Below are 24,566 nucleotides of genomic sequence, written 5' to 3' on the forward strand. Positions count from 1 at the left end.
TAAGGAGTTTTGGGAAAACAGTTACTCCTCCAGACCAGCAGGCGGCGGTGACGCTTGTTCACGTGGTGTCCCAACATCCAATTAAAATAAACAACGGCTGACATCGGGTAGGAGCTGCGCTTCCTGGTTACGGCAAATCAAAGCTAGCAGTTAGCTAGTTGGCTTCTCCCGGGGTGTTGGTGCTCATCATCTGGTCAACGTGGCTGTAATACAGGTGTCTTCCCGGCGGCTTCAGTCAGCGACAGACACTCGGATCAGACTTTAACCGTTATTCCTCCGGGATGTCTTTCCTGGAGAAGCCGAGTCCCGGCAGGCAGCTGCTGGACGACACCGTCCCTCTGACGGCGGTGATCGAAGCCAGCCAGAACCTGCAGTCTCACACGGTGAGTGTTTACTGGAACTGCTCCTAAGTTAACCGGTGACAGTCTGCAGGCTCAACGTTAAAACCACCGCGGGTGTGCTGTTACACAGATCTCCCGGTGCCGCTGTGTCCAAAATATAACAAAGTCTTTTTAAGGGGGCGTTTTTAGGTCGATCGCTGCGTCACCGGTTCCATTAACGGACAGTTGTAAAAGCTCCTCTTCGGCTCCTCTCCTGTCAATTATCAGAACAATCACAAACCATCTCCGATTAACAGATACCGTGTCAGTCTAAACAAATAAATATCAGCACTTTAAGTCAGGTGACAGTCTTTTTAAACGCATTATTTTGAAGGGTAACACCGTAGTTGCAAATCGTCTGTATCGCTGTCTCTGAGTAGGTAAGTAATTTCCTGGAAGCATCTCTACACCAAGTACTGATATAAAAAGATTTACACCGTACCTTTGATACTGATTGAGAGATAAGCACAGGAGCACAAACTATACCTGTAAACCTCCGAGAACAGTTGTTAATGATATTCATTAAATACCTTAAAACAGGTGTCGCGAATTCCAGTTAAAAATTCTGTGTCTTTTTGATTTATATAATTGGTGGCAAAACATGTTAATATTTAACATGACGTGTGGTGGTTTTGTATTTAAAATAATCTATTCTAACTGTTAGCAAACAATATTAAACCAAATATTACCAATATATAAACTAAACCCCAGTAATAAAATGTTTATTTTTTTTCCTGCCTTCCATTACTGTCTTGCAAATGTTTATTGTTTAAAATGTTGAGCTCTCACTTCAAGTAGTTAAGCTTTACTATGTAAACTATGCCGAATTAAACAGGCTGACGATCTTTATCTATGTGTGTTTGTAAATAAACGTCTCCTCATTCATAAAAACGTGCTGAAACCAACAGGGTGTAAAAATAAACCTATTTTGAATGAAGTCTGGGGTTGCATATTACCCAGCCTAAATCCTCGACTTTGCAAAAAACGTGCTGAGTGACTCATGCATTGCAGTTAGAAAAAAAAAAAAAAACGTTAAAACAATGTGATGCTATCGGATAACGTAAAGCAAAAACACGTCCGATAATAGGCGCAGGGTGAGCTATTTGTTGTTGACAGCTCAGATGAGATCAGCTGAGCTAGCCAGTTAGCTTAGCATGCTAATGCCAAGCACTAGCCTTGGTGTTGCTGCTGTTGAAGACATTAATACAGATGGATGTAAAGTATTTACCAATTTATTTATTTATATTAACTCAGTATTTACAATTTGTGTTAATTCTTTAACAAGATAAACAAAACCAGCAGTTTCCGTGTTGCAGAATGCATGATGCTACAACTGTCAGGGTTTATCAACATGTGAACAGCTCCAACATTATTGCTAAACTGTAAAGGAAGAAACTTTAATGGACTTAGTTTTCCAAGGCAACATCATGGCTCTCTGATATTTGTGTTCACTCAAATAACACACAGTTCACTCAATTTATTTTTAATATATTTTTGAGTCACTGAGTTAACTTATCTGACTGAACCATTCTTATTCTCAAATTCAAAATACTCGATGAAAAACACTGCTTTTAATGTGGATTGGTCACATCTGGCTGGAACCTGATCTGCTTAATAAGATCAATACTGGTATCGAGGTTAAAGGTCACCAGCTTGATGGGCTCAGTTCCAGATGAGTGGAGAGGCAAGAACATTTGTTTGAGCGCCTTTCTTTCAACAGCAAGTCCATGCTTTATGAAAGGCTTTGAGATGAGATATAAAAGGTCTGAATGGTTTTAAGTCCTCACTGACTGATCGTATTGTGTTACAGCAGTTGGACAGGAAGTGGTTGCTGTTTGTTTGTGCAGAAACCTGTAAGTCTGTGAGCAGGACTCGGACTGTAAGAGGACTGAGAGGATTAGTTTAAGGGAAAATTCCATGTTATTTTCATCATTCCTGTCGGTTGTGAAACTATTTTAATCAGCAGCTACATGTCCGATATCTGTGAACAGCGTGGCATGAGGAGACACATCCTTAGCTGAGCTGAGTCATCTGAGTCACTTATTAGGAAATGAAACGGAAAGTGAACGCACCCGAACTTTTCCTTTGCCTGCACACACAGGCCCTGAAAATGCTAGAGTGGTTTATTTTTATTCATCTAATAACTTTGTTTTCTTTTTTGAGTGTAATAAACATTAACAATTTGCACTGAGAATAAGGTCAGGATTTGGAATTCAGATTTATAGAATTATGAGAAAAATAAATAGTAAAATGTGTGTTTTGGATTTGATGAACTTAATTCTCAGCCCTGCCGTTATTACCATGAAAGTTGCAATTGGATTAAAAAAAAAAAAAGAGGTTATTTCATTTCTCAAACTAAAAATTAATGAAATTAATTATTTTGTTGTCTCTGTCTTTCAGGAGTACATCATCCGAGTCCAGAGGGGCGTGTCTTCAGAAAACAGTTGGCAGGTAAACACACCAACTACTTCCTTAGGTTTCAGGTAGGTGACCAATCAGAGTCACCTGGAGAGAAAATCCCTGAAAAAGCCTGCAATAAATTAATTTGGCAGAAATATTTACATACAGATCTGTTCCAGTAAGGGAACAAAGACACATATAATTCCTGTATTTGGTGTACCATTTCATATTATAATTAAATTATAATGAAATTCATAGCAAACTGGAAACTGTATGTTAAACTAATTGTAGTGTTGTTGAAGAGTTGTGGAGCTGTTGAATGAAGAAGAACTAGTTGTTGAGGGGATCTGAGAAGTAAGAAATGAATGAAAAGTCTTTATAAATCCCCTCCGAGGTTCTTGTCTTGTGTTTGGTTCACCGTACTTTCAATCTGTGTTTAAAATTCCACAAAGTGTGAACCTAAAACACGTCAGGCACTGACAGTTGTGTGTGTTTATTGCAGGTGATCCGGCGCTACAGCGACTTTGATGTTCTCAACAACAGCCTGATGGTGAGTTTTACAATTTATACCTCAGATAACACAACAGTGAATGCTGTGTCACTGGGTTTATGAGACACTGGTTTGAATCCTATCTATCTGACAGATTCCAGTTTGTTCATGTCAATAATGATTCCTCTACTTATACAAAAGTAAGTTATGGAGTTCCTCAGGGTTCTGTGCTAGGACCAATACTCTTCACGTTATACATGTTGCCATTAGGCAAGATTATTAGAAAACATGGCATAAACTTTCATTGCTATGCAGACGACACCCAGCTATATTTATCTATGAAACCAGATGAAACTAATCAGTTGGTTAAACTCCAAGCATGCCTTAAAGACATAAAGGCTTGGATGACCTGTAATTTCCTACTCTTAAACTCAGACAAAACAGAAGTTATTGTATTCGGTCCTAAGCATCTCAGAGATTCATTATCTAATCACATGGTGTCTTTGGATGGCATTACCTTGGCCTCCAGTACTACTGTAAAAAACCTTGGTGTTATATTTGATGAGGATATGTCCTTTAAATGTCACATAAAGCAAGTGACCAGGACTGCCTTCTTTCACCTGCGTAATATCGTCAAAATTAGGAACATCCTGTCTCAGAGTGATGCTGAAAAACTAGTTCATGCATTTGTGTCGTCCAGACTGGATTATTGTAATTCATTACTGTCTGGCTGTCCAAATAGCTCTTTAAAAAGCCTCCAGTTGATTCAAAATGCTGCAGCAAGAGCATTGACAGGAATTAGCAAGAGAGATCATATTACTCCAGTTTTAGCTTCTCTTCACTGGCTCCCTTTAAAGTCTAGAATAGAATTTAAAATCCTCCTCCTTACATACAAGGCCCTTAAAGGCCTAGCTCCATCGTATCTTAAAGACCTTATTGTACCATATCATCCCAGCAGATCACTTCGGTCTGAAAGTGCAGGCCTACTTGTGGTTCCTAGAATTTCAAAAAGTAGAATGGGAGGTGGAGCTTTCAGCTATCAGGCTCCTCTCCTATGGAACCAGCTCCCAGTTTGGGTTCGGGAGGCAGACACTCTCTCTATTTTTAAGGTCAGGCTTAAGACTTTCCTTTTTGATCAGGCTTATAGTTAGGGCTAGACTAAACCATCCCTTAGTTATGCTGCTATAGGCCTAGGCTGCTGGGGGACGATGCACCAAACACATGTCCTCCTTCTTTCTTCTCTCTCCTCTCTCGCATCCTCCACTTTCTTTTCTCTGGCACAGAGCTCTTGCCCTCTAATTTCCTATATACTACTAGTCATACAATTCTGTGCTATTACTATGTAGAATGTTTACTGCTGTGTGTGTCCCACCCCCCTTCCCCCCCCTTCCCCCCTCTTCCCCCCTCTTCTTGTGAGTATCTCTGGCCTGGAGTGGTGTGTTTCCCGTGGAGCTCTATACTACATCTGTTGTCGTGGTCTCATCAGCCTGCCCAGTCTTCATGGAATCCTGCAGTTATCCACTCCTACCTGAATGAACAATTCTCCAACCTGCCTATGATTCCTCTTACATTTTCAAACTGTCATGTAACATCATCAGTTTGTATCATAAGATTCCACATGTACACTTTAGTCAGATATGTGTATCTATGACAGATGTATGTTTATCTTGCTGTTCTCTTCTCTTCTCTCTTTGCTGTTCTCTTCTCTCTTTCTTCTGTCTGTACCCGGCTGGCCTTAGGCAGATGGGTCCCTCCATATGAGCTGGGTTCTGCTTGAGGTTTCTTCCTGTTAAAAGGGAGTTTTTCCTTGCCACCGTTGCCTTCAGGCTTGCTCTGGGGGTTTCAGGCCGGGTTTTTGTAAAGCGTCTTGAGACGATTTGTATTGTTATTGACGCTATATAAATAAAATTGAATTGAATTGAATTGAATTTGAATACTAACTAAAAAAAAAGAAAAAAAAAACAGAACTCAAGTGAAACATTTTTAAATGGTTGTCGTTCGTATAGTTGGTGAAAGCAGTAGCAGTCTGGTTAAAAGCAGATCTCTTGGTATTACAGTGCACTTTTACACATGCACTAGCCCTGTCTTAACCAATCTCCTTCCTGTCTGGGAAAGCTCAGTTGATTGCGACAGACTCAAGGGTTTGTTGTTTCAGTTTCCCAGTAGCCACTATTGTTTCTGTGATAGTGCAGTGGTCGTCTTTGTGCTGTTCAGGTGATACTGGAGTTGACTTAAAGGTTGTGCTGCATAGTTTTCACGAGAACTTGTTCACGAAGAAGGTTTGGAGCGTTTAGAGACAGATGAAGCAAAGATGATTAGACAGTGTGTCATAGTACACAACTGACCCAAAACATACTGTGAAAGCAACCCAAGGGTTTTGGCAAAGCATCACAAATAAAGAAACCCATGCTTTGGGTTTCCTCTTAATTTTGTAAGAAAAGCAGGAAACATGATATTTCGACTTTTATTTGCCAAAAAGTTTCATTTGATATCAGCACTTTATGCTCTTTTATCAGAGAGCTTTGGTACGAGTGTCAGATTGTCCTCGACGTGGCTACAGGATACAGGAAGTTAGCAGTTTTTCTGCTGAGGTTTTGCCTCTTCATTTCCTGTTTGAGAGTCTTGCAGTGACCTCGACCTGATCTTCAGTCAGCATGCAACAGACCTGTGAAACCTGCTCAGAGGCCAAGTTCTTCCAGTATGATGGTGATCTTCATACAGTAGAAGAAGGGAATAGTGTAAAATAAAAAATAAAAGTACCTTTCTCTGGCTCTAGGGGTGCGGCATCAGTCTCCCTCTCCCTCCTAAGAAGCTGATCGGAAACATGGACAGGGAGTTCATAGCAGAGAGGCAAAGAGGACTGCAAAACTATCTGGACTCCATTACCCAGCATCCTCTGCTTTCCAGTTCCCTGACTGTCAAGAAGTTTCTGGACCCCAACAATTACTCTGCTAACTACACAGGTTTGTCCACTCATTAAGTTAATCACGTGTGGTATTTTAATATTTAGAATTTTCAAGAGACACATCATGAGACAGTGGAAGTTTTTAACTAAAGATCTTATATTTCAAATCCACTTAGTCCACTCTCCTCTGTATTTACTTGAAAAGTATAATTTGTTCTTGAGTTTAAGTTTATTAATGTTAGCTTTCTTATTCTTCTAGAGATCGCCCTGCAGCAGGTCTCCATGTTCTTCAGGTCGGACCCGAAGTGGGAGGTCCTGGAGCCTCTCAGAGACATCGGTAAAGACTCACTTAGTACATTTAATATGTGCCTGTATGCAGAGCTGCTGTACTGATGTGAATATGTTCCTTCATGTTGTGTTCACACAGCATGTACTGTACTGTATTGTGTTCATCATGTGTTCACCAACATAGATGTTGAATCTGAGCCCTCAGTGGAAAAAAGGAACCAGACTGTGGTCAGTAAGGGACACGTGTTAGCTGAATGACTGATAGCCTTGAACTGTCGCACTCAGTTCGCATGACAGCTGAAATTAGAGTATTGATTTTCAATCCAAGGATTAGAGTGCTTGATTAAAAAGCTTTTTTTTTCATCTCTCCATTTAATACGAGCACAGAGGCCGCTGTGGTCTGCAGTGATTTGATTTTTACCCTCCAAATTAGTAGATAAAAAGATTAAGGAACATTATAATGTGGTACTATACTTCATCATCTCGCCAGACTGGCAGCAAATTTTAAAGTGGTTTAAAGTTAGTGTGCAGCCATTGCAGCTTCAAATGAAATTATAATTTTGAATGGTTTTTCAAATGGTTCCAACAGAAGTATTTAACTGAAGCTAACACTGACTGAGATAAACTAGTGATCAAACCAGACAAATTAAAACCGAATTAGCAAATTTCCTTTGAATGTGTATCAGCGTGGTTAACTGAACTTAATGTTCCATTAGTGAGAGGACGCATTTATTGCATCTGTCAAAAGGTTCTTTAAGCCAACGGATTGAGACTATTTAAATAAAAGTATCACGTTAAAATCTCAGTGACATGCTTTTTGCTTTCCAGGCTGGAGGATCAGGAAGAAATATTTCCTTATCAAAAACAAAGAGCAGCCCAAAGAGAGGTATCTGCTGAGCTGGGTGAGTAAAACTGAAAGACACCTCAAAGTTTTATGGTGGCGACTGCATGTACCGATGCTGGTGACTCAGCTTTAACTGGTCTTGTTCTTCTAGATTCACTCCAGATTTGCGAGCTCATTTTTGTCCTCTGTAACGCTCTGCTAGTAGCAGCACAGACTTCTTCACATTTCACAGTCTCCAAACTGCTGATGTAAATACACTTAATGTGACTTCAAAGGGACGAGACTGAAGCATTTTGCAAATATCCTCTATAATTTCACCTTCTGTAACAGTAAGCAGGTGATTTGTTTTAAGTAGAGATGCACCGATTACAATTTTCCCGGCCGATTCCGATTTCCGATTTTTCATTGAGTTTGACCTGCTGATACCGATTTTAGCCGATTCCGATTTCATTTTTTCTAACCACTTTACAACACACACAAAGATTTATTTTCTCTTCTTTAATAGAATATTAATATTATCTTTTCTTTAATAGAACGTTTTTTGAACAGATAATCGCTATCACTATAAAAATAGAACTATATAGATTACTCCTGGTGTGGGGAAAAAATTAAAAATAAAATAGGCCAATTTGTGGGAAAAAAAAAAACTGTAATATTTGAGTTACATAAAAGCCTTTTTTTCTTTTGTTTTCTTCCTAATTGTCCTTGAAATAGTGGTCAAGAACCCCCCCACCCCCAACACAAAAACGGTTTGGCCACTGATCAAAATTTGATGTTGCCGTTTGATTTGAAGTTCAGTAGCTCAAAATGTCCGGTCAGCATAAGTCCGGTGCTCAGAAAAGGAAAGAAAAGAGAAAAAGAGAAGAAAATATAGGCCTTAAAGATTTTCTTAACCGGCCGGTCTCCGGTCATGGCCGATCACGTGAAAATCGGCCGATTCCGGTCACCAGCCGATAAATCGGTGCATCTCTAGTTTTAAGAGCCAGTGGCTGAGTTCAGAAAACGGTTCATAGAAAAATAAAGAGAATTTAACGGATGTCTTTGCTAATCGAAATCTCACTACATTTACAGATTTACTCAGTAAGTCCAAAATTACTTGAATGTGTAAAGACGGAGACAGAAACAAGTGAAGCTTTGTTCTTCAGGAAGGTCTAAATACTGGCTGACTTTGCCCTGTGCAGAACAAATGAGATTTAAACTAATCTAAATCCAGTCCGACGTAATTAACTGATGTGATTGTTTTCCTCCACTCGGGGAGAAGAGGTTTGTTTTTAGTTTTTTTACTTTTTGTTCATCTGACTCAACAGGCTTTGTTTTGGGTAAAGAAGTTTGTCAAACTATAAAAATAATTATTTTAGTTTATAGGTGGAGAAAATGTTCAACCTGCAGCTAGACTGTCAAACTTCTATCAACTTTGTTTCTGTGCAAATATAACCTGACAGATATGACTCATATTAAATATTTGAGTGGACACTTTTTATTGCGAGTCTGTAATTCACTAAAATAAAGCTCATCCAGTTGAAGGATACTTCTGAATGTACGTACGTGACTGAAATCCCGTGTATCCAGCTTGTGTTTTCCCAGAACTGCATGCAGTCTGAAGGGGAAAAAAAAGAAGTACTGATTAAAACAACAGTCCCTTTAAAGCATTAAATAACAAGCAGCTCTCACATGTCGTCTGACTGAGTGAAATATAAACCTCTGACTCTGTGTGTGTTCTCCTGTGTGTAGGTAGGCCTGGGTCCTGATAAGTTCCTGCCAGACAAAGACCTGCAGTCAGCCATGAAGCTGCTAACCAGCCTCTCTGTACGTACACACACCAACGAACACCAGAACTACACATGTGTAAATATTCACAGTCATCCAGGTCAGGGTATATCCAAAGCTAGAACAAAAGCAACTTTTTCTTTAAAAGTTTTCATCCAAGTCATTTTGACAGCTATTTTTGATTTATTTTTGCTCTTCAGACAAAAATGCTTATTAGTCTTAGTCACATTTTATTCATTATTTTCGTTCATAGTTTTAGTTGACGAAAAGTCACCAACTTTTAATTATTACATTTAGTCAAACTGCAACAAATAACATTAATTCTGGCAGCTATATGTTATGTGTTAGCTATGTGTCATCATTAGACAAAATAGTAATCAGAATTTTTCTCACCAATTTAATTAAGCTTTGAATCCTGGTAACAGGCCGTATAAACGCTGCACTCTTAGCACTTGTGCAATTCTACACATCCCTTTCCAGAGTTGGATATCAGCCAGCTGTCCTTGATTATTTATTTTTATTTTTTTCTTTCTTTATTAAAAAGGATTTTTTTGCGTAAAGATACGCAGCGGTAGCAAACAGTCAACATCAGTCATCATCAAAATAATTGTGCGTCTGTACAGTTATACAGCTACATGCTAATAACCCTCTCGTTCCTTCCCACCCCGTGGGGCGGGGGGGGGGGGGGGGGTACTTTCAGGTCAGAACCCAACAGGTGATAAATAAATGCATAAAATAAGTCAAAACAATGTATAAAAATCTAAATAATCAATAATAATAAATAAAAAGAAGACGTGATGAAGCCAGTTAGATAACCGCTGAAACATCCTCAGAAAAACTCAGCAAGTCCAGTTAACTGTTTTTGAGATATAACATTGCTACACATCCTTTTTTTTTTTTTAAAAATCATAAATATTAGTAGCTAAACAGATCCCAGTTTTAGGCTGTAGATAATTAAACTTCTCTTCCTCCTCCTCCACAGACTCCATATTTCTGTCCGTTGCTGTTCTCCAACACCAGTGAGTCGTCAGCTCTGCTCATCCGGCCGTTCAGTGAGAGTGGGTCTCTGAGAGACCACATCTGTAAGGTACTGACTGTGTCTGTGTGTCTAATGCTTCAACAAAACCTTCAAATGGTAGAGCAGTGTGTGAAATGATGTATACCGTCTCCAGACACGATGTGATTCATGACTATAAAATACCACCAAAAGAAAAGCACTACATTGCTTTTATGATTCATTGTGCAAAGAAATACAAAAGGAGCAGCTGTGCAACAGAACGAAAAATAATAGCTGCAAGGCTGTCACTGTACGTGCATCATTTAATTGAATTGATATTTAGAAAAATAAATATGGTTGTCAGTTCCTATAGAAAAACATTCATAATATTACAACAAACACAGGTTGCACTTTAATCTTTTTGCTGGATAAGAAAGGTACTGTATAGGTTTTAAAAAAATAGTCTCATCTCATTTATACAGCTTTAAGTGTTCTTTAAAGCTGTATAAATGAAATGCTGCGTTCCCACTGTGATCACCAATGTTACAAAGCGGCAAAGCATGGCATGAGACATTGTTGGGCGAGTGTTGCTCAAGCACTCATTGACGTCAGTCGGACAAAAAACAAGGAAGGCAGCTCAACGTTGACCTGTAGAACCTCACGTCCATCCCAAAGTGCTGTGCTTCAGTTTGACGCTCCATGTTACCAGCTTCCATTAAAAACGACTAGAGTGAACACAGCATTATTGTTGCTAGGAGTTTGCGATGCCTCGTTTAACACGTTTTGCTGCCACAGACAAATTAAATTGTTGGAGATGTGCACACTCAGATCTTTTCTATCACATGCTTCCAGTGCTGACTCTTTCGTCTCTCTTCCTCCAGGTGAAGCCCAGAGAGAGTTACCTGAAGAAGTACGGTAACCCGAAGAAGAGTCAGGGCCTTGAACTGTCGGATATCAAGCTGTACGGTCGTCAGATCCTAGAGGTACAGAAAATACCACGCATGCAAAGACTACACACACCTCACAGTGTTACCAGATCAGTATATGTTTGTATTTGTTCAGGGCCTGAAGCTCCTCCACGACGGCGGCTTATTTTACGGCCACCTTCACACGTCTAACGTCATCGTGGATGAGGGCATGTGTCGGCTGTTAGACGTGGAGAACGGCATTCTGGGAGTTCCCGCAGCGCTACGACCGTCCTTTACCCAGCTCAGGAAGATCAATGTATGTAAATGACTGACCTGAAATGAGCTCAGATTGTTTGACTCTGAGCAGATGTGGATAAAATCTGTCCATCTTAACTAAATATCAAATGAATTTTAGAGAGAATTTTTCTTTCATATTTGTGTTTCAAATGATCCACAGACTTGGTTTGAAGATTTATGAGGCAAAATGTGTGTGTTTTCCTGTCTGCAGACCACAGAGAGCATCGACGTCTTCTGCTTTGGACATTTATTGTATGAGATGACTTACGGCCGTCCACCAGACAGCGTCCCCATCGATCAATACCCCACAGTCCACAACACAGCCGTGGGTCTGTATATACACACAAATAGACAAAATATATTTAACATGTTCACACAGCCGCATGACCTGTTGTACTTCCAGGTGTCTAAATATTGTTTGTGATCTGTTGATTTATTTGTGTGTGTTCAGACTCAGTGCTCCAGTCCATTCTGTCCACAGAGGCCTGTAAGAGCGGGATGCCAACAGTGTCGGCGCTCATCCAGACACCGTGAGTTCTTTCACTTCTGTTGTCTTAAATCATTCACAGATATTTCACATTGACATAAGTATTGAGACCATTTGCTCAGTACTTTGTTGGAACTCCTTTGGCAGCAATTACAGCCTCAGGCCTATTCTAATTTCATTTTGTCATTATGGGGTACTGAGTGTAGATTAATGTAAGAAAAATAATTTTAAATGATTGTAGCATCAGGCTTGCAACATAACAAAAGTGAAAAAGATGAAGGGGGTCTGAATACTTTATGAATGCACTGTAAATTTTATTATCTGCATATGATGCAGTCAGCTCGAAAGAAAGAGACCCTTTGATGAATGTGGCTCTTTGTGTAATACACAGATCAGGCATAACATTATGCTTGGAAACTTTTGGACCTGGCGTTCATGTGGATGTTACTTAGACATGTACCACCCACCAAGACCAGACCAGGCACCCCCACCCCATAGCAGTGACACTCCTTGATGTCAGCAGCCATCCCCAGCAGGACACAGCCTGACACAGACACACACACAAAAACGCTTTAGGAACAACTAAAAAAACATGAAGAACAACACAAGGTGTTGACCTGGCCTCCAAATTCACTACATCCCAAACTGATCAAGTATCTGTGGGATGATCCACAGAGGCCCCTCCCCTCAACCCATAGGACCCAAAGACCCCCACTAACAACATTCTGTTGCCAGACACCACAGGACACCCTCAGAAGGCCCATGTCCATTCTCTGATGAGTCACAACTGTTTTGGAGGCACAAGGGAGACCTACACAATATTAGGAAGGTGGTTATAATGTATGCCTTATTGGTGTATGTGTTAGGTTTGGATTTAAATGAATCCAAATGTCCTGCATCCATACAAGAAAAGACACTTTCAGAGTTTATTTGCGGCCTTGCTCCCTGTCGCCTCTGTGCTTGCATGGTGGGTTTTAGGCTCTTTATACTCTAACAACTGTTTACACTTTAGAGTCTAAAGTGTAAACAGTTGTTATTGAGGCTGTTTAAATAAAATAAATATTCAATAAATATTCAATAAATCTTGAACTTAATACAAAATAATTGTTAATAGTATTTGCTGTTGGAAACACAAGAAACAGGACTTTGCCTTTTTTTATTATTTTGCTGAGTCACATTTTGTGTTTTGCAGCCTCTTCAGTGACGTCCACCTCAGGCACTCAGAAAAACTCCAGATAAAGGTGAGAGGCTCAGTTTGAAGTTACTTCTGTTGTCCAACAGCAAAGATCATTTGGAAAGAAAACTGACATCTGAACCTTCTGTCCTCCAGGTACCTAGCAGGTTGAAGGAGGCGCTGAAGACAGCAAAGGAGAGTCTGGAGAGGAGACTGCATGAGGAGCAGAGACTGGTGGGTCAATATTCTCTTTTGTGGTGCTCCAGTGGTATTTGATTAGTAGTTGCTGTGCATCCCTGTGCAATATTTCAGTGCCTGAAGGAGATCTCATTGCCTCCTGTCAAAACATTGCAGAGAAGTGATTAATAAAATACTGTGGGAGCACAGCAGTATGCAGAATTTGACTTTTTATGTCTATGCAGACAACAGACACTGTCCGAAGGGCCTTACATCCTTCTCATTAAATATCAAGAACAATTCATAGTGAATTTATTCAAATTTGGCACAAAGGTCCACAAGGAATTAAGTATGAAGTGACTAGAATTAGGTGATTAAACCTCCCTGTCACCACGCAAAACATGTCTTTGGTCATGAATCAGTTCGTACATTTCAGGAGCGCCTCATCAGAATTTGTGTAAATGTGAAATAAATGTTAACTTGGACCCAAAAATGTGAACAGAGTAGAATCTGGTGGTCAAAATTCAGAAATCACTGTAACTCAAGAAGTATTACAAAGTTTCACAGTTTGTGCTATCAGAGAAAACCCAGTGGTTTCTGAAAGCTGAGAAGTTGCGCTTTACAGCCAATATAGTGTTATTATGTTTATAGTGTTATTACAGTGATTTCACTTGAACCTCTCCAGGAAGGTTATTACACTATTATAACATGCAGTAAATTGTAAATAACTGACAGAGTTAGGAAGTTCCAGGTATTCAGGAAAAAATGGGCAAACGCACTTACTGACAGGACTTTTTCTGACCTTTTTATTGTGAACATGAGCAAAAAAAGGCGGACTTTTAGAGGCTTAGGTCAAGGGATAAAAATGATGAAGGTTTCAACATCAACTTCAGTGGGACATTACAATTCAAAAAAACTATTTTTACTTTAAACTCTCAGCCTTCACCTCATATAATTCATAAGTCTGGACAGAGATTGATGTAAACTGATATCATTCATATAAATTAGACTAAAATATATTTCTAATATTTATAATTTCACCCTTGTTTGTTTTAAGAAGCAGTGACTGAGTTAAGAAAAGTCTATGAAGTCCTGATAAGTTCACACAACACTTACAGTTTTTTCTCAGTTAATCCAAAATCCTGTGAATATGTTCAGTGGAATAAAGAAACAAGTAAAACTTTCTTCTATTGACAGTGTTCAGTTGTTTTCAGGAATGTCTGAATTCTGGCTGACTCCCCACGGTCCAGAACTCACTGTGACCTTTCAAAACATGTGATAATATTGCATCTGTAAAGATTTTTCATGTTTCTTGTCCTGCATTTTACAAGAAGGTTTTGCTGGCTGTGCATACTGTCCCCTCCACAGTATTCTCACTTAAAATCTTCAAATTATTATCATTACTTTTGACCCTTATTTTGCTGCTCGTCTGGTCATGTCCTTTCTGCAGCATTAGGACAAACCTTGTTCCCAGAAGCTTTTTTGATGCTGCAGTCACAATGGCTGAGCATCTCTTTGTGTTACTGTCTATAGACACAAAAAAGATTAATGTGGATTAAGATGGATTTCACCTGCTGAGATTGTACTCTGCTGATATGTACTCATCTGGTAAGGCCATGAGCAGGTGGGACAGATAATGGTGAAACTCACAGCTTCTTATTAAACACTTAACCTCAGTGATTGTCCCTTCACACACGGCAGCAAATAGCCCATCAGTTGTTTGGATTATTAACCTGCACTTCAGTGATATTTGCTGAACCGTCGGTACGTGATAGCCTCTTGAAAGCAAATGAGTCTTCTCAATTCTTCACTAAAATGAATGGAAGGTTAAACCCAGTCTGACTGGCCTGTGTTGCTTTCCTCTTCATTTGCTTAATACCTACATTGGTGTGAGAATATTGACCCTCATAATGAAACCATCGTCTGGCACATCACATTGCAAACCTCTATTTGTAGTCAGGTGGTAGTCGGAGGATAACGTTGTTTGTTGATGTCTGATTTCAGCTCCACCAGCACAGGAGGTTGACGAGAGCTCAGTCTCACCACGGCTCAGAGGAGGAGAAGAAGAGGAGGAAGATCTTGGCGAGGAAGGTCAGGAGACATTAATGCACATCATCAACCACAGCTATTAGTGACGAGAAAGACTAAAGAAAGTGTATAAATTTGTGTTTTTGTCTTTGCAGAAGTCGAGACAGTCGGCGTATGAAAATGAAGAAGACGTCTCCATCAGAAACAACAATAACTCTGGTAGGTCACTGCAGTTTAAATCCTGGACAAATTCGGTAGAGGTCTCCAAATACTCATCAATTAGCAGCTAGTTAGCCTTCCAACAAGTTTTTCTTTTTTAGTCCCATTTAACCTGTAGATAAAGCAAAATTTTATGTTTGCTAAATGGGTAGAATTATTTTATTTATTTTTTCTTTCTAGTTCTTTCTGGTTAATCTGACAACATTTCCATTTACAACATCTGGTAACACCATAAATTGGCTAACTTAATAATTAACCAGGTAGACGGTGTGATAATTACTTAATTAACTTTTCTTCTATAGTTTATTTTTAGCATAGCACAGTATTTAGACAATAGGTTAATTGGAAACATATTGCATTCACTTGAGCAAAATATATGTATTCTATTATTTTTTCTGAGAAAAAAAAAAGCTAAAAAATTCTAATGCAATACCTCCGCCCTGTACTCTCACCTGCATGACATAAGGATGCTGCAGTATCGTCCATCTAACCACAAGAGGAAATAATAATCACCTGTGTCTTAACATTGTTAAGTTAGTGAGTTATTGTTCTCAGACGTCTTGTTGACAAGCTAACAACAATAACATCAACTTAAAGACTGAAGTATCTCTCTGTGTCTTATATCAAAATAAAACAGAACAGAACTAACAGGACTTGATCTAAAGTTCTGTTAGTTCCTGCATTGTTCACGCCCATGTTTGCTAGCACTGTTGTCGTGTTGCCTTCAAATGTAACTCGTGAGCTTGTGGTTACGACATGGGAAGTCATGGGTACTGACTGTTTGCCGTTTAAATGGTAACATCAGCTGTAAGTTGTGAGAATGCCTCTGCTAGGCAACGTTTGGCAACCACAAGGCTACCACGTTTAGCAAGTTAACAGTTGAAAACTTAATGTAGGAAATGCTTAATTACTAAGAAGACTATACAACCAAATTACAATGTAAATGTCAGGAGAACAAGAGGGTCTTTTCTCATAAACACGTGATCCTGTTTATGTTATGACATATTTGTTCTGTGTGACAGAGCATCTAGCTGTCTAACCTGGGGAGTCTCAAATTCGTTTATTAAATTAAGATGATGTTGATTAAAGTGTCTGTTTTTTTTCTTCAGGTTCTGGAGCCAGTTCCCCTCCCACATGCCCCTCCTCCCCCACCCCCCCATCCACCACAGGTATGAGCGTCTGTCTCTCCTCCTATCTGTCTCTTCAGTTGTCTGTCTCCTTCTGTCTTCCTACCTGTTTTGAATCTCGTGTCCATCTGTCCTTTCTCCCATTGTCCGTCTGCCTGTTTGTGAAAGTATCAGACCAATTGAATAGCGCCCCCCTGTGGTGGGAACCTGTCGGGGCAGCATCTTTACAGTTACCCCTGACTTTCTGCCCTCAGTTTTTATCTGTGTGATTATGAAGCCTAATCAATAACTGGACACCTGTGTCTCTGTCTCTCCACCTCTTCTCTCATCATGTGACTTTCAGATAGGTATCTGTCTCTGTTGTACTGACTTTGTTGTGTCTCTAGGTAACTGAACACAGGGTGGGAAACATGGATGTCTCTAAGTTTAAGTCAATAAATAATCTATGTTTGACTCATTGATCTAAAGAAACGAAACACAACAATGACACCAGTTTCCTACCCTGCTATTGGTCTCTCCTCTCCTCTCCTCTCCTCTCCATCCTGATGATACTCCGTAAATGCTGACTCTCCGCTCCTCTCTTCTCTCCTCTCCTCTCCTCTCCTGCCCTCTTCCTCCTCCTCTCCTATCCTCTCCTCTCCTCCCCTCCTCTCTCCTCTTCCTCCTGGTGATACTCCTTAAATGCTGACTGGTCCACTGAACAGATAACCGTCATCTCCCCTCTCTCTTTCTCTCTCCTTCTTGTGCCGTCTCCGCCATAGAGCATGCCCCATTCTGACCGTGTCGTTGGGTAAAGTAAAAGATTTCTAACATTGATGATATGACGATGCTGATGATGATGATGAAGGTCTCTGCTGGTTTTTAAAGCCGTCGTACACCCTGGCTTCCCGGCAAGCTCCTGTTTCACAAAGACCCAATGAGGATAGACACAGTAGAAGGCTGAGCTGTGTTATGTGTTATAGTGGAGCGCAGCGAGGGTCTGTACCAGTGCATATAGACAGGAATCAAACATGCTATTGCCTTTACCGTGTATAATATCTGCAAGACGTATTCAGGGTGCTACCACCAAGAGGGCACTTACTAAAAAATGTGGTCATAAATAGGTGAAAGCTGCCATGCCCACAATTTTGGGTCTTGCCCAGGGACAATTTGGCACGTGGAGGGGTCAGGGATTGAACCACCAACCCTGTGATTAGTAGACAACCCACTCTACCACCTAAAATACAACCAGCCACATTAAACTTCAGTTGATTCCTCTTATTAAAAAATACATGTAGCAGTCAGATTTCTGTTGAGGTTTATTTTATTTGCACCATTTCAGACTAATCTGCAACAGGAACCAGATTTATCAGTGGGAGGACATGTGATCACGTTCTCTTGCCTCTTATTGGCTAATCTTGCTCTCAGAAAAGGTTATGATGATGATAGGACCTGAAGTGTCTGAATCGGCAGCTTGCCTGTAAACAGGGTGTACGGACATCTTTACTAAAACCCTCACAATCTGCAATGATTTCCAAAACCTCACGACAGTCCAACTCCTTCCCTCTGTTTTCATTGGAGATTGTGATCCGTCTGCCTGGTCAGTCTGTTACAGCATGTTTGTCTGTCTCTCTGTTTTGTTTGTTTTGTCTTCTTTTGTCTATTTGTTTGGGATGGGATGTCACATGTTTTCCTTCCCGCCTCATAGAGCTTCTTTTACAGACGACCAAATGCTTCAATATTTCCTTTTTGAAGGATTTTTTTATTTTTTATTTAAACCAATATTCAGATAATTCTTTGTCCACAAATATCCTAAAACTGTGTTTGGTTCATTTTGTTTTTTTTTTTTTTTACGTCTGAACAGCGTTGAGCATCTTGAAGATCTGTGCTCATATTTATCAAACCTCTCTGAGAACAAAAATACAGTCAGAACTGGTCCAACAATTCTCAATGTGACTAAGTTTTGGTCCAAGTTTCACATCCACGATTGAAAACATTTCATCAGCTTTCTGAGCTCACAGAGAGAACAGTTTCAGCAGCAGTTCCCAAAGTGCCCACAGATATTTCACTGTTTCTTATCGTTGAGGACACATAAGAAACCTGAACAAGATGCGGAGTTGCACAAAGAGTTGGACAGTGGAGGAAAAGTATTTATTGCTTAAGTACAAGAGGCAGCACCATTGTAGACATTGTGAAATGTTTGGGATAATTCACATAACAGATACGTGTCTGTTCACACTTGACTCTAAATAGCTTAATGATAAAGTTTATTGTACATATTAAATCCCCAAAAAAGAGCAGTTTTCATTTTGATCCTGTGTAATGCTACAAACTGTACAAACTGCTGCTGAGGGTGTTTTAGTCAGTTTAAATTTATTCTGAGAAATCTTTGATAAATTATGGGACCAGATGTTACCAATTTCTTTGAGGCATTTCACCCAAACCATTTTAGTTTGTTTATTATTATAAGGTTTATAGAGTTCATTTTAGTAATGTAGTGTTGTGCGTAAACTGTGCATTGCATAGGTCAGATGTGGATAAGATAGAAAGTGTGTGCTCACAGATCTGAGCTCTGTAAACAGCAAAAAAGAAACATCTGAATATTGCATAAAAGAAAATCCCCTAGGGTCACTGTGGCAGCCAAACGTAATGAAAGTTTTCATTCTGGAGAAAACCTGTCACCTCTGCAGACACTGGTGGGTTATCAGTGTTTGATTTCTCATCTTTTCTGATGCGTACACCAAGGAGGCCAAACGGTGTTAATTCCACTGAGTAAAGCACACTGGTTTCTCCAGGTCTGGCTGTCATCCGTCAGGCTGATGGATGCCCTTTCATTACGTTGCACAAAATTCATTGGAGGTGGCCTCCGATCACAGCTGTGCCCTCTGCTTCACCCACATGTCCAAGCTCTCCTGCGTGTTTTGCTTCTGTGGCTCAAATCCCTGGATTTCTCTCGGTTTGGGGATGTAAACAGGTCCAGCTGCGCAACGGATCAGGTTTAGATTCAAATCACCATCAGTTCACTCTACAACTACAAGTCCCAGGGTGCATTGCCTTAAGAATCTTCTAATCAGCCAGCTACAGACTTATTTATGTCAGAGGATGGAAGAACCAGATCTGAATGAAGTACTATTGCACATATAGAAAAAGGGCAGACAACAACCAACTCCTCGACTACATAACCTCAAACAGCGCTTCGAATCAAAGGTTGATGTAGAACTGATGGTGGATTGAGTTCAGCCTGAACGCTGATCTGCAGGTGCTGCTTTCACAAAGATAACAGAACGCACTGCTTGGAATATGAAACTAGTTATACTGTTTTGTTATAAACAAGTTGTAACTGATGATATATAATCGATAGATATTTTTAGATTCAGTCCAACTTAAATTTATTTTATCCTCAAAATCACTGAAAACTGATGCTTCTCATGAATCCAGTAGTAGCCTGAGAACTGATGTCAGTAGTGCTAAGTCATCAAATGATCCATTAGCATGCTGGAGTAAGAAACACATTAACAACTTATTTATTTAACTTTATTAAAATTTGCCTTTTATTATTTTACGAGGAAAGGGAGAAACATATGTTTTTTTGGTAATTTTTTGATAAAAAGTCACATTATTAAAATGTTTTAATTTGGAATCCAAACATGGTTACCTCTCAATGATCCTTTTATCAGCAATCGATTAAGCCTTTTTATATAAGGTGCATTGGGGAACAAAACAATTTTTTGAACCAGGGTAATAATCTCTATTAACCCGCTAACAATGGATACAATCTCTTCATCCATCAGACTGATGGATCTTTGTTCTGAAAGGTCAAAGTTCACCAGCTGATTGGTCCAGTCTGAGAGTAAAACCAGTTTTCAGTGTATCTTTGTGCAAACAGCTCCTGATCAAACTGAATGTCACCACAAGCCTTGATGTTCTCTCACACTTCTTCCTTTCATTATTCTCTCATATCCAGGATCCCACGCTGCTGCTCCTCCGCCTCCTCCCCCACCGCCGCCTCCTCCAATGCTGGCCTCCCCCTGTCCTCCTCCTCCTCCTCCTCCTCCTCTGTCCTCCTCCTCTGATGGAGCGGGAGGAGGTCGCGCCGCCTTGCTGAGCTCCATCCAGGGCTTCAGTAAGGGCAAACTGAAGAAGGCCAAAACCATCGACCACAGCAAACCAATCATCTGACCCCGTCCCCTTTACCTCGGAAACCATTGCTACAGCAACCAGACCAGGTCTGCACTGTGGTCTGGACCTCCCTGAGATGTGAAAGAAATATTATCGACACACAAAAAAAAAAGTACCATTTTAGTTTGTGTTTTTCTCTTGCTTTTTAAAATTTTTTTTAATCCATTGCTGTGGATGGAGAGACGAGAGGATGGGTGGGGACGGATGTCTTTGAGACACTCTGGACAATCTTAGGCACCTGAAGGTTGTCTTACTTGAGTTGCTTTGTCTCCAGATAAAAGCTGGGGAAAATTCAAGTGAATCTGGTGAGCTTTTCTTCTGGTGGATCTTCTGCTTATTTCTGTAGCGGCTGAACATTTGGGAAATGAAATTCTGCAGCCTTCTGTGGATTCTTTATGGACGGTGGAGTTGAATTTTCTGGATCCCGTACTCCGACTTTGCTTCTTTGAAATCATCTCTGACTTTTTGGCTTGTTTCCCTGCAGCCACACTGCAGCCAGTCACCATCAGTGAGTCATTTCTGTCTGTTATTAAGCCCTTAGTGCATTGAATATTAAAAACTTGCAGATTTATTTTGTCATTTTAAGACAGATTAAGACACATATAACTTGAGAGGAGAGTTTTTTTTATTTTAGTAAAAAGTGCACAAAGTTCCTTTATTTTACTTAAAAATACCCAAGTAAGATCTAAATTCTTCAGACCTGACTCTGCGGTGTCTTGTTCAGCTCTGCAAGCATGAAGCAGCTCTTTTGGTTTAGATCGTTTCTCAACAAGCTTTTTTTTTTTCTGACCAAACATGTGCGAGCAAATAGTTTGCACGAAGTAGAGCGTAAAATTAAGAGCAGCACACACTTCAACAAAGCAGCTAGATACGAAGGAACAAACAACGATACAAGCATTTTCATCCACCTGTTCGTTTGCACACTTTGTATTTGCACATAACAAAAAATTTTGATCACATATAAGAGCGCAGTGGAAAAGTGTCCATAAAATCTAAATATGATAAAGTACAGTGGAGACGGACGACGCTGTACCTCGATGTTTGACTGGAGCTAATTTAATCATGTCTCGCAGCTCGTACTATTCTCATAGTGGATGGCAACATTAAATCACCTTTACTTTCCCCAAATTTCTGGTAATTATTTTACAATCTTCAGTTGGACAGAGTCTGTCTGTTTAAATAAATGTAAATATTCTGAATTTAAATGTTCTAACAAGACATGATTGGGAGATGCACAACATGAATGAGATTTGTGATGTTGAAGTTTAGTTGAACTTGAAACAAATCTAGTGCAGAGTCACAAGTGTCCGCAGCAACATGCAGCTCAGCTCCGATTGTGTTCAGGGTCTGAAATGAATCTGATATGAAGTTTTTCTCCACCAGCTACTGCAGCAGGAAAGTATTATCACCAGTATGAAAGATTTTATATGAGAGAACATTGTCATTCAATGTTTAAAGATGCTTTGTTTTTTAGCCCATTCACTTTAAATGCTTGAAATCACTGCTGATCAGTTTCCAAATCATTTTGATCAGATTTCTGTAATTATTGATCAATGTCTGAAAGAGCTCTTGAGTGCATTACGATTTTATCCCAACAATCTGGGTGCACGCTTTTTATTTCAGACTTTAAATTATCATAACTGATGGTCAGATAATAAATCAGATTAGAAGCATCAAGTCAAAACAATCCCAAGCACGTCTACATCCTTTTCGGTCAGAGTCGACATGTTGGCTCTTCACTGCTGCAGTACAGCTGTTAAACAACACATGACAGTAACACTAATGTCCATGGAGCTCAGTCTATTTAATGTCCGGTGAGATTTAATTTCAGGTCCTGATCATTTTAAAGTGCTTTAATTCAGTTGTGTTTTAATGTTTGACGTCCTGAGATTTACTTTTTTGTGCCATATGGGTCCTTGCATCTGGAAATCTGAATGTTTATTTTATTATTGTGTGTGACAATGTGATGCTCTGTATGGTGAGGATGCTAATGCTTCAGCACACATGATGCTAAATGGGATTATTATTTTACAATAATCTGTATTGATTTGTTTTGTTTGACCAACAGAATCCAATTCACTTAGTTTTTTGCTGAAAGAACAACTCCATTTTTTAGATCCTTACACACGGATATTAATCTAAATCACTAAAATAACAGTGAACAATAATAATAGTATGAGTGGGATTAAATGTCAGATGTTGTCAGTGAAGAGAACAACAATCTCAGTATGTTTGCAAAGTTGTCTGCATACGTTTAAAAGTTTCTGAGCTGCTCACAGACTTCTTACCCACAGTTGTGCAGCTCCATGTGCTAAGGTGTGATACAGCCGAAAACCCCAGAGGAGCTACTAAATGGATCTTATTGTGTTTTGACGTGTGAAGATTCAACATTCGGTCTCAAACAAGTACTGGATTTAAACACCAAAGCATGAATCTTAAAGGAAGAAGTTCAACATTTGCAAAAATCTGTGTTTAAATTTTTAGCTGCAGTTAGCGTGGCACAGTGTAAGGGGAAAAAAAGGATTAAAACTGTCATCCTGGCTCAGTTTGAAGATGACTGTTCTGAAGTTAAAAATATTTGCACATATTAAACTGGAAGGTAAAAATCACCTTAATCAGAAACAGGCTAATTCTTTGTCTTTATGCTACATTAGCTAACTGGCTGCACATCAGTTTATACTAGCTAAAGAGATTTAAGACTGCTATGAAATGTTTAAGCCTCAACTAGAATTTTCAGCAAATTATTTCTTTAAAAGTCCATTTTTCTCCAATTAGGAAGCTCCACAAGATGTCCAGGGTCTACGTAAACAGAAGAAGTAGAAGTAAATCTGTGTCTTGGTTCTCATTTCTTCACCTTTAGTCCCACTCACCTGATATCACCCGACATTGTGTGTGCTGAAGTGTTGAGCTGATTTTGTTGTGAATCCTGAGCTCAGGTGAATCCTGCAGCCTGACGACTCTGATCACGACAAACCAAGTCTTAGCGCTCTGAGGTGTTCCTCCAAATAACTGCTCTATGCTCAGACCATGTTTTATTATTCAGTGCAATCCGGTCCGATGCAAATGGTCATTAAATGTGTCAGAATGTGTCTCTGCAGCACTTTAGACGAGTGGAGAACCGCTCCAGAGGTGTGTTTGTGTTCTTGAAAACAGAATAAACTGAGGCAGCGCTGGATTACAAGTACGCTGGTGTGAAACACTTTCCAATGTCACTTACAGTTGATGCAGCTTTCAAAAAGAAATAAAATATATAGCAAGGCTGCCGTGATGAAATGATACCTGTATCAATAAACCTTTGAATAAAAAAAAAGGTTCATGGAACTGAGAGTTATTGAATGTACTGCAAATGTTTTAACAAAAACTAAAGTGTGTTACTTGTATTTTTTCATCATGTAATTTTTATACGTAAAAACTAATGACTGTGTTTGCAGTGTTTACGTGGTAAAAATAATCACAGTTGTTTGGCTGCTAAATGCTACACAGTGGTGCATTTGTTTATTTTGGAAAACGAGCCAATATTACATATCTGTGAGGTGCAGCACAACGCATAATATTAATGTTGAATTTGTTTGATTGGGTTCTTTTTCTCTACTTTTGGGACTTCCACTGATATTCTGAGTAAATCTTATGCAGAAATGTAGAAAATTCGGAAAGTCACGAAAGCCTTTAAACTGCACATTTTATAAATTGTTATAAAAATTTAGATTGCAGCCACTTTACAGTTCTATAGCTGTATTTATAGTACATTTATACAGAATAGAATATTATGCAGTGCATGTGGCATTGCCTGATCATATTGTAGCTTGTGTATGTGTGCTATCATAAGCAGTTAGGAACGCATGAATCAGTGAAAGGACTCAAACTCGTGTTTGTCTTTTACCCACATTCCGTTTTTTAGTTTTTTGTTTGGTTTTCATGCA

At 39.5% G+C, this 24,566-nt stretch overlaps 1 protein-coding gene across 2 annotated transcripts; it reads left to right on the top strand.

Moving 5' to 3' along the window:
- The first annotated feature begins 27 nt into the window (after window positions 1-27).
- Window positions 28-24,405, top strand: pxk (PX domain containing serine/threonine kinase). 2 transcript variants are annotated; one of them, XM_084543173.1, is made up of 18 exons: window positions 28-383; window positions 2,781-2,831; window positions 3,283-3,330; window positions 6,047-6,233; window positions 6,435-6,512; window positions 7,292-7,365; window positions 9,039-9,113; window positions 10,057-10,161; window positions 10,953-11,054; window positions 11,134-11,295; window positions 11,488-11,605; window positions 11,728-11,806; window positions 12,956-13,004; window positions 13,094-13,171; window positions 15,119-15,205; window positions 15,298-15,361; window positions 16,471-16,530; window positions 20,432-24,381. In XM_084543173.1, exons 1-18 carry the CDS (start codon window positions 282-284, stop codon window positions 20,644-20,646), a joined length of 1,734 nt encoding a protein of 577 aa, XP_084399299.1. In that variant the 5' UTR covers window positions 28-281; the 3' UTR covers window positions 20,647-24,381. The 2 variants fall into 2 exon arrangements, with proteins under 2 accessions (XP_084399299.1, XP_084399300.1); XM_084543174.1 differs by lacking the exons at window positions 28-383; window positions 2,781-2,831; window positions 3,283-3,330 and adding an exon at window positions 3,464-5,968 and having other exon boundaries at window positions 20,432-24,405.
- Window positions 24,406-24,566: the final 161 nt, after the last annotated feature.

This window comes from Chelon labrosus (assembly GCF_963514085.1).
Source record: "Chelon labrosus genome assembly, chromosome: 4".
Taxonomy (NCBI): domain Eukaryota; kingdom Metazoa; phylum Chordata; class Actinopteri; order Mugiliformes; family Mugilidae; genus Chelon; species Chelon labrosus.

Coding starts and splice junctions, on each gene's coding strand:
- pxk (XM_084543173.1), top strand. CDS start 282: ATGTCTTTCCTGGAGAAGCCGAGTCCCGGCAGGCAGCTGCTGGACGAC. Junction 384..2,780: donor AGAACCTGCAGTCTCACACG/GTGAGTGTTTAC, acceptor TCTGTCTTTCAG/GAGTACATCATCCGAGTCCA. Junction 16,531..20,431: donor CACCCCCCCATCCACCACAG/GTATGAGCGTCT, acceptor TCTCATATCCAG/GATCCCACGCTGCTGCTCCT.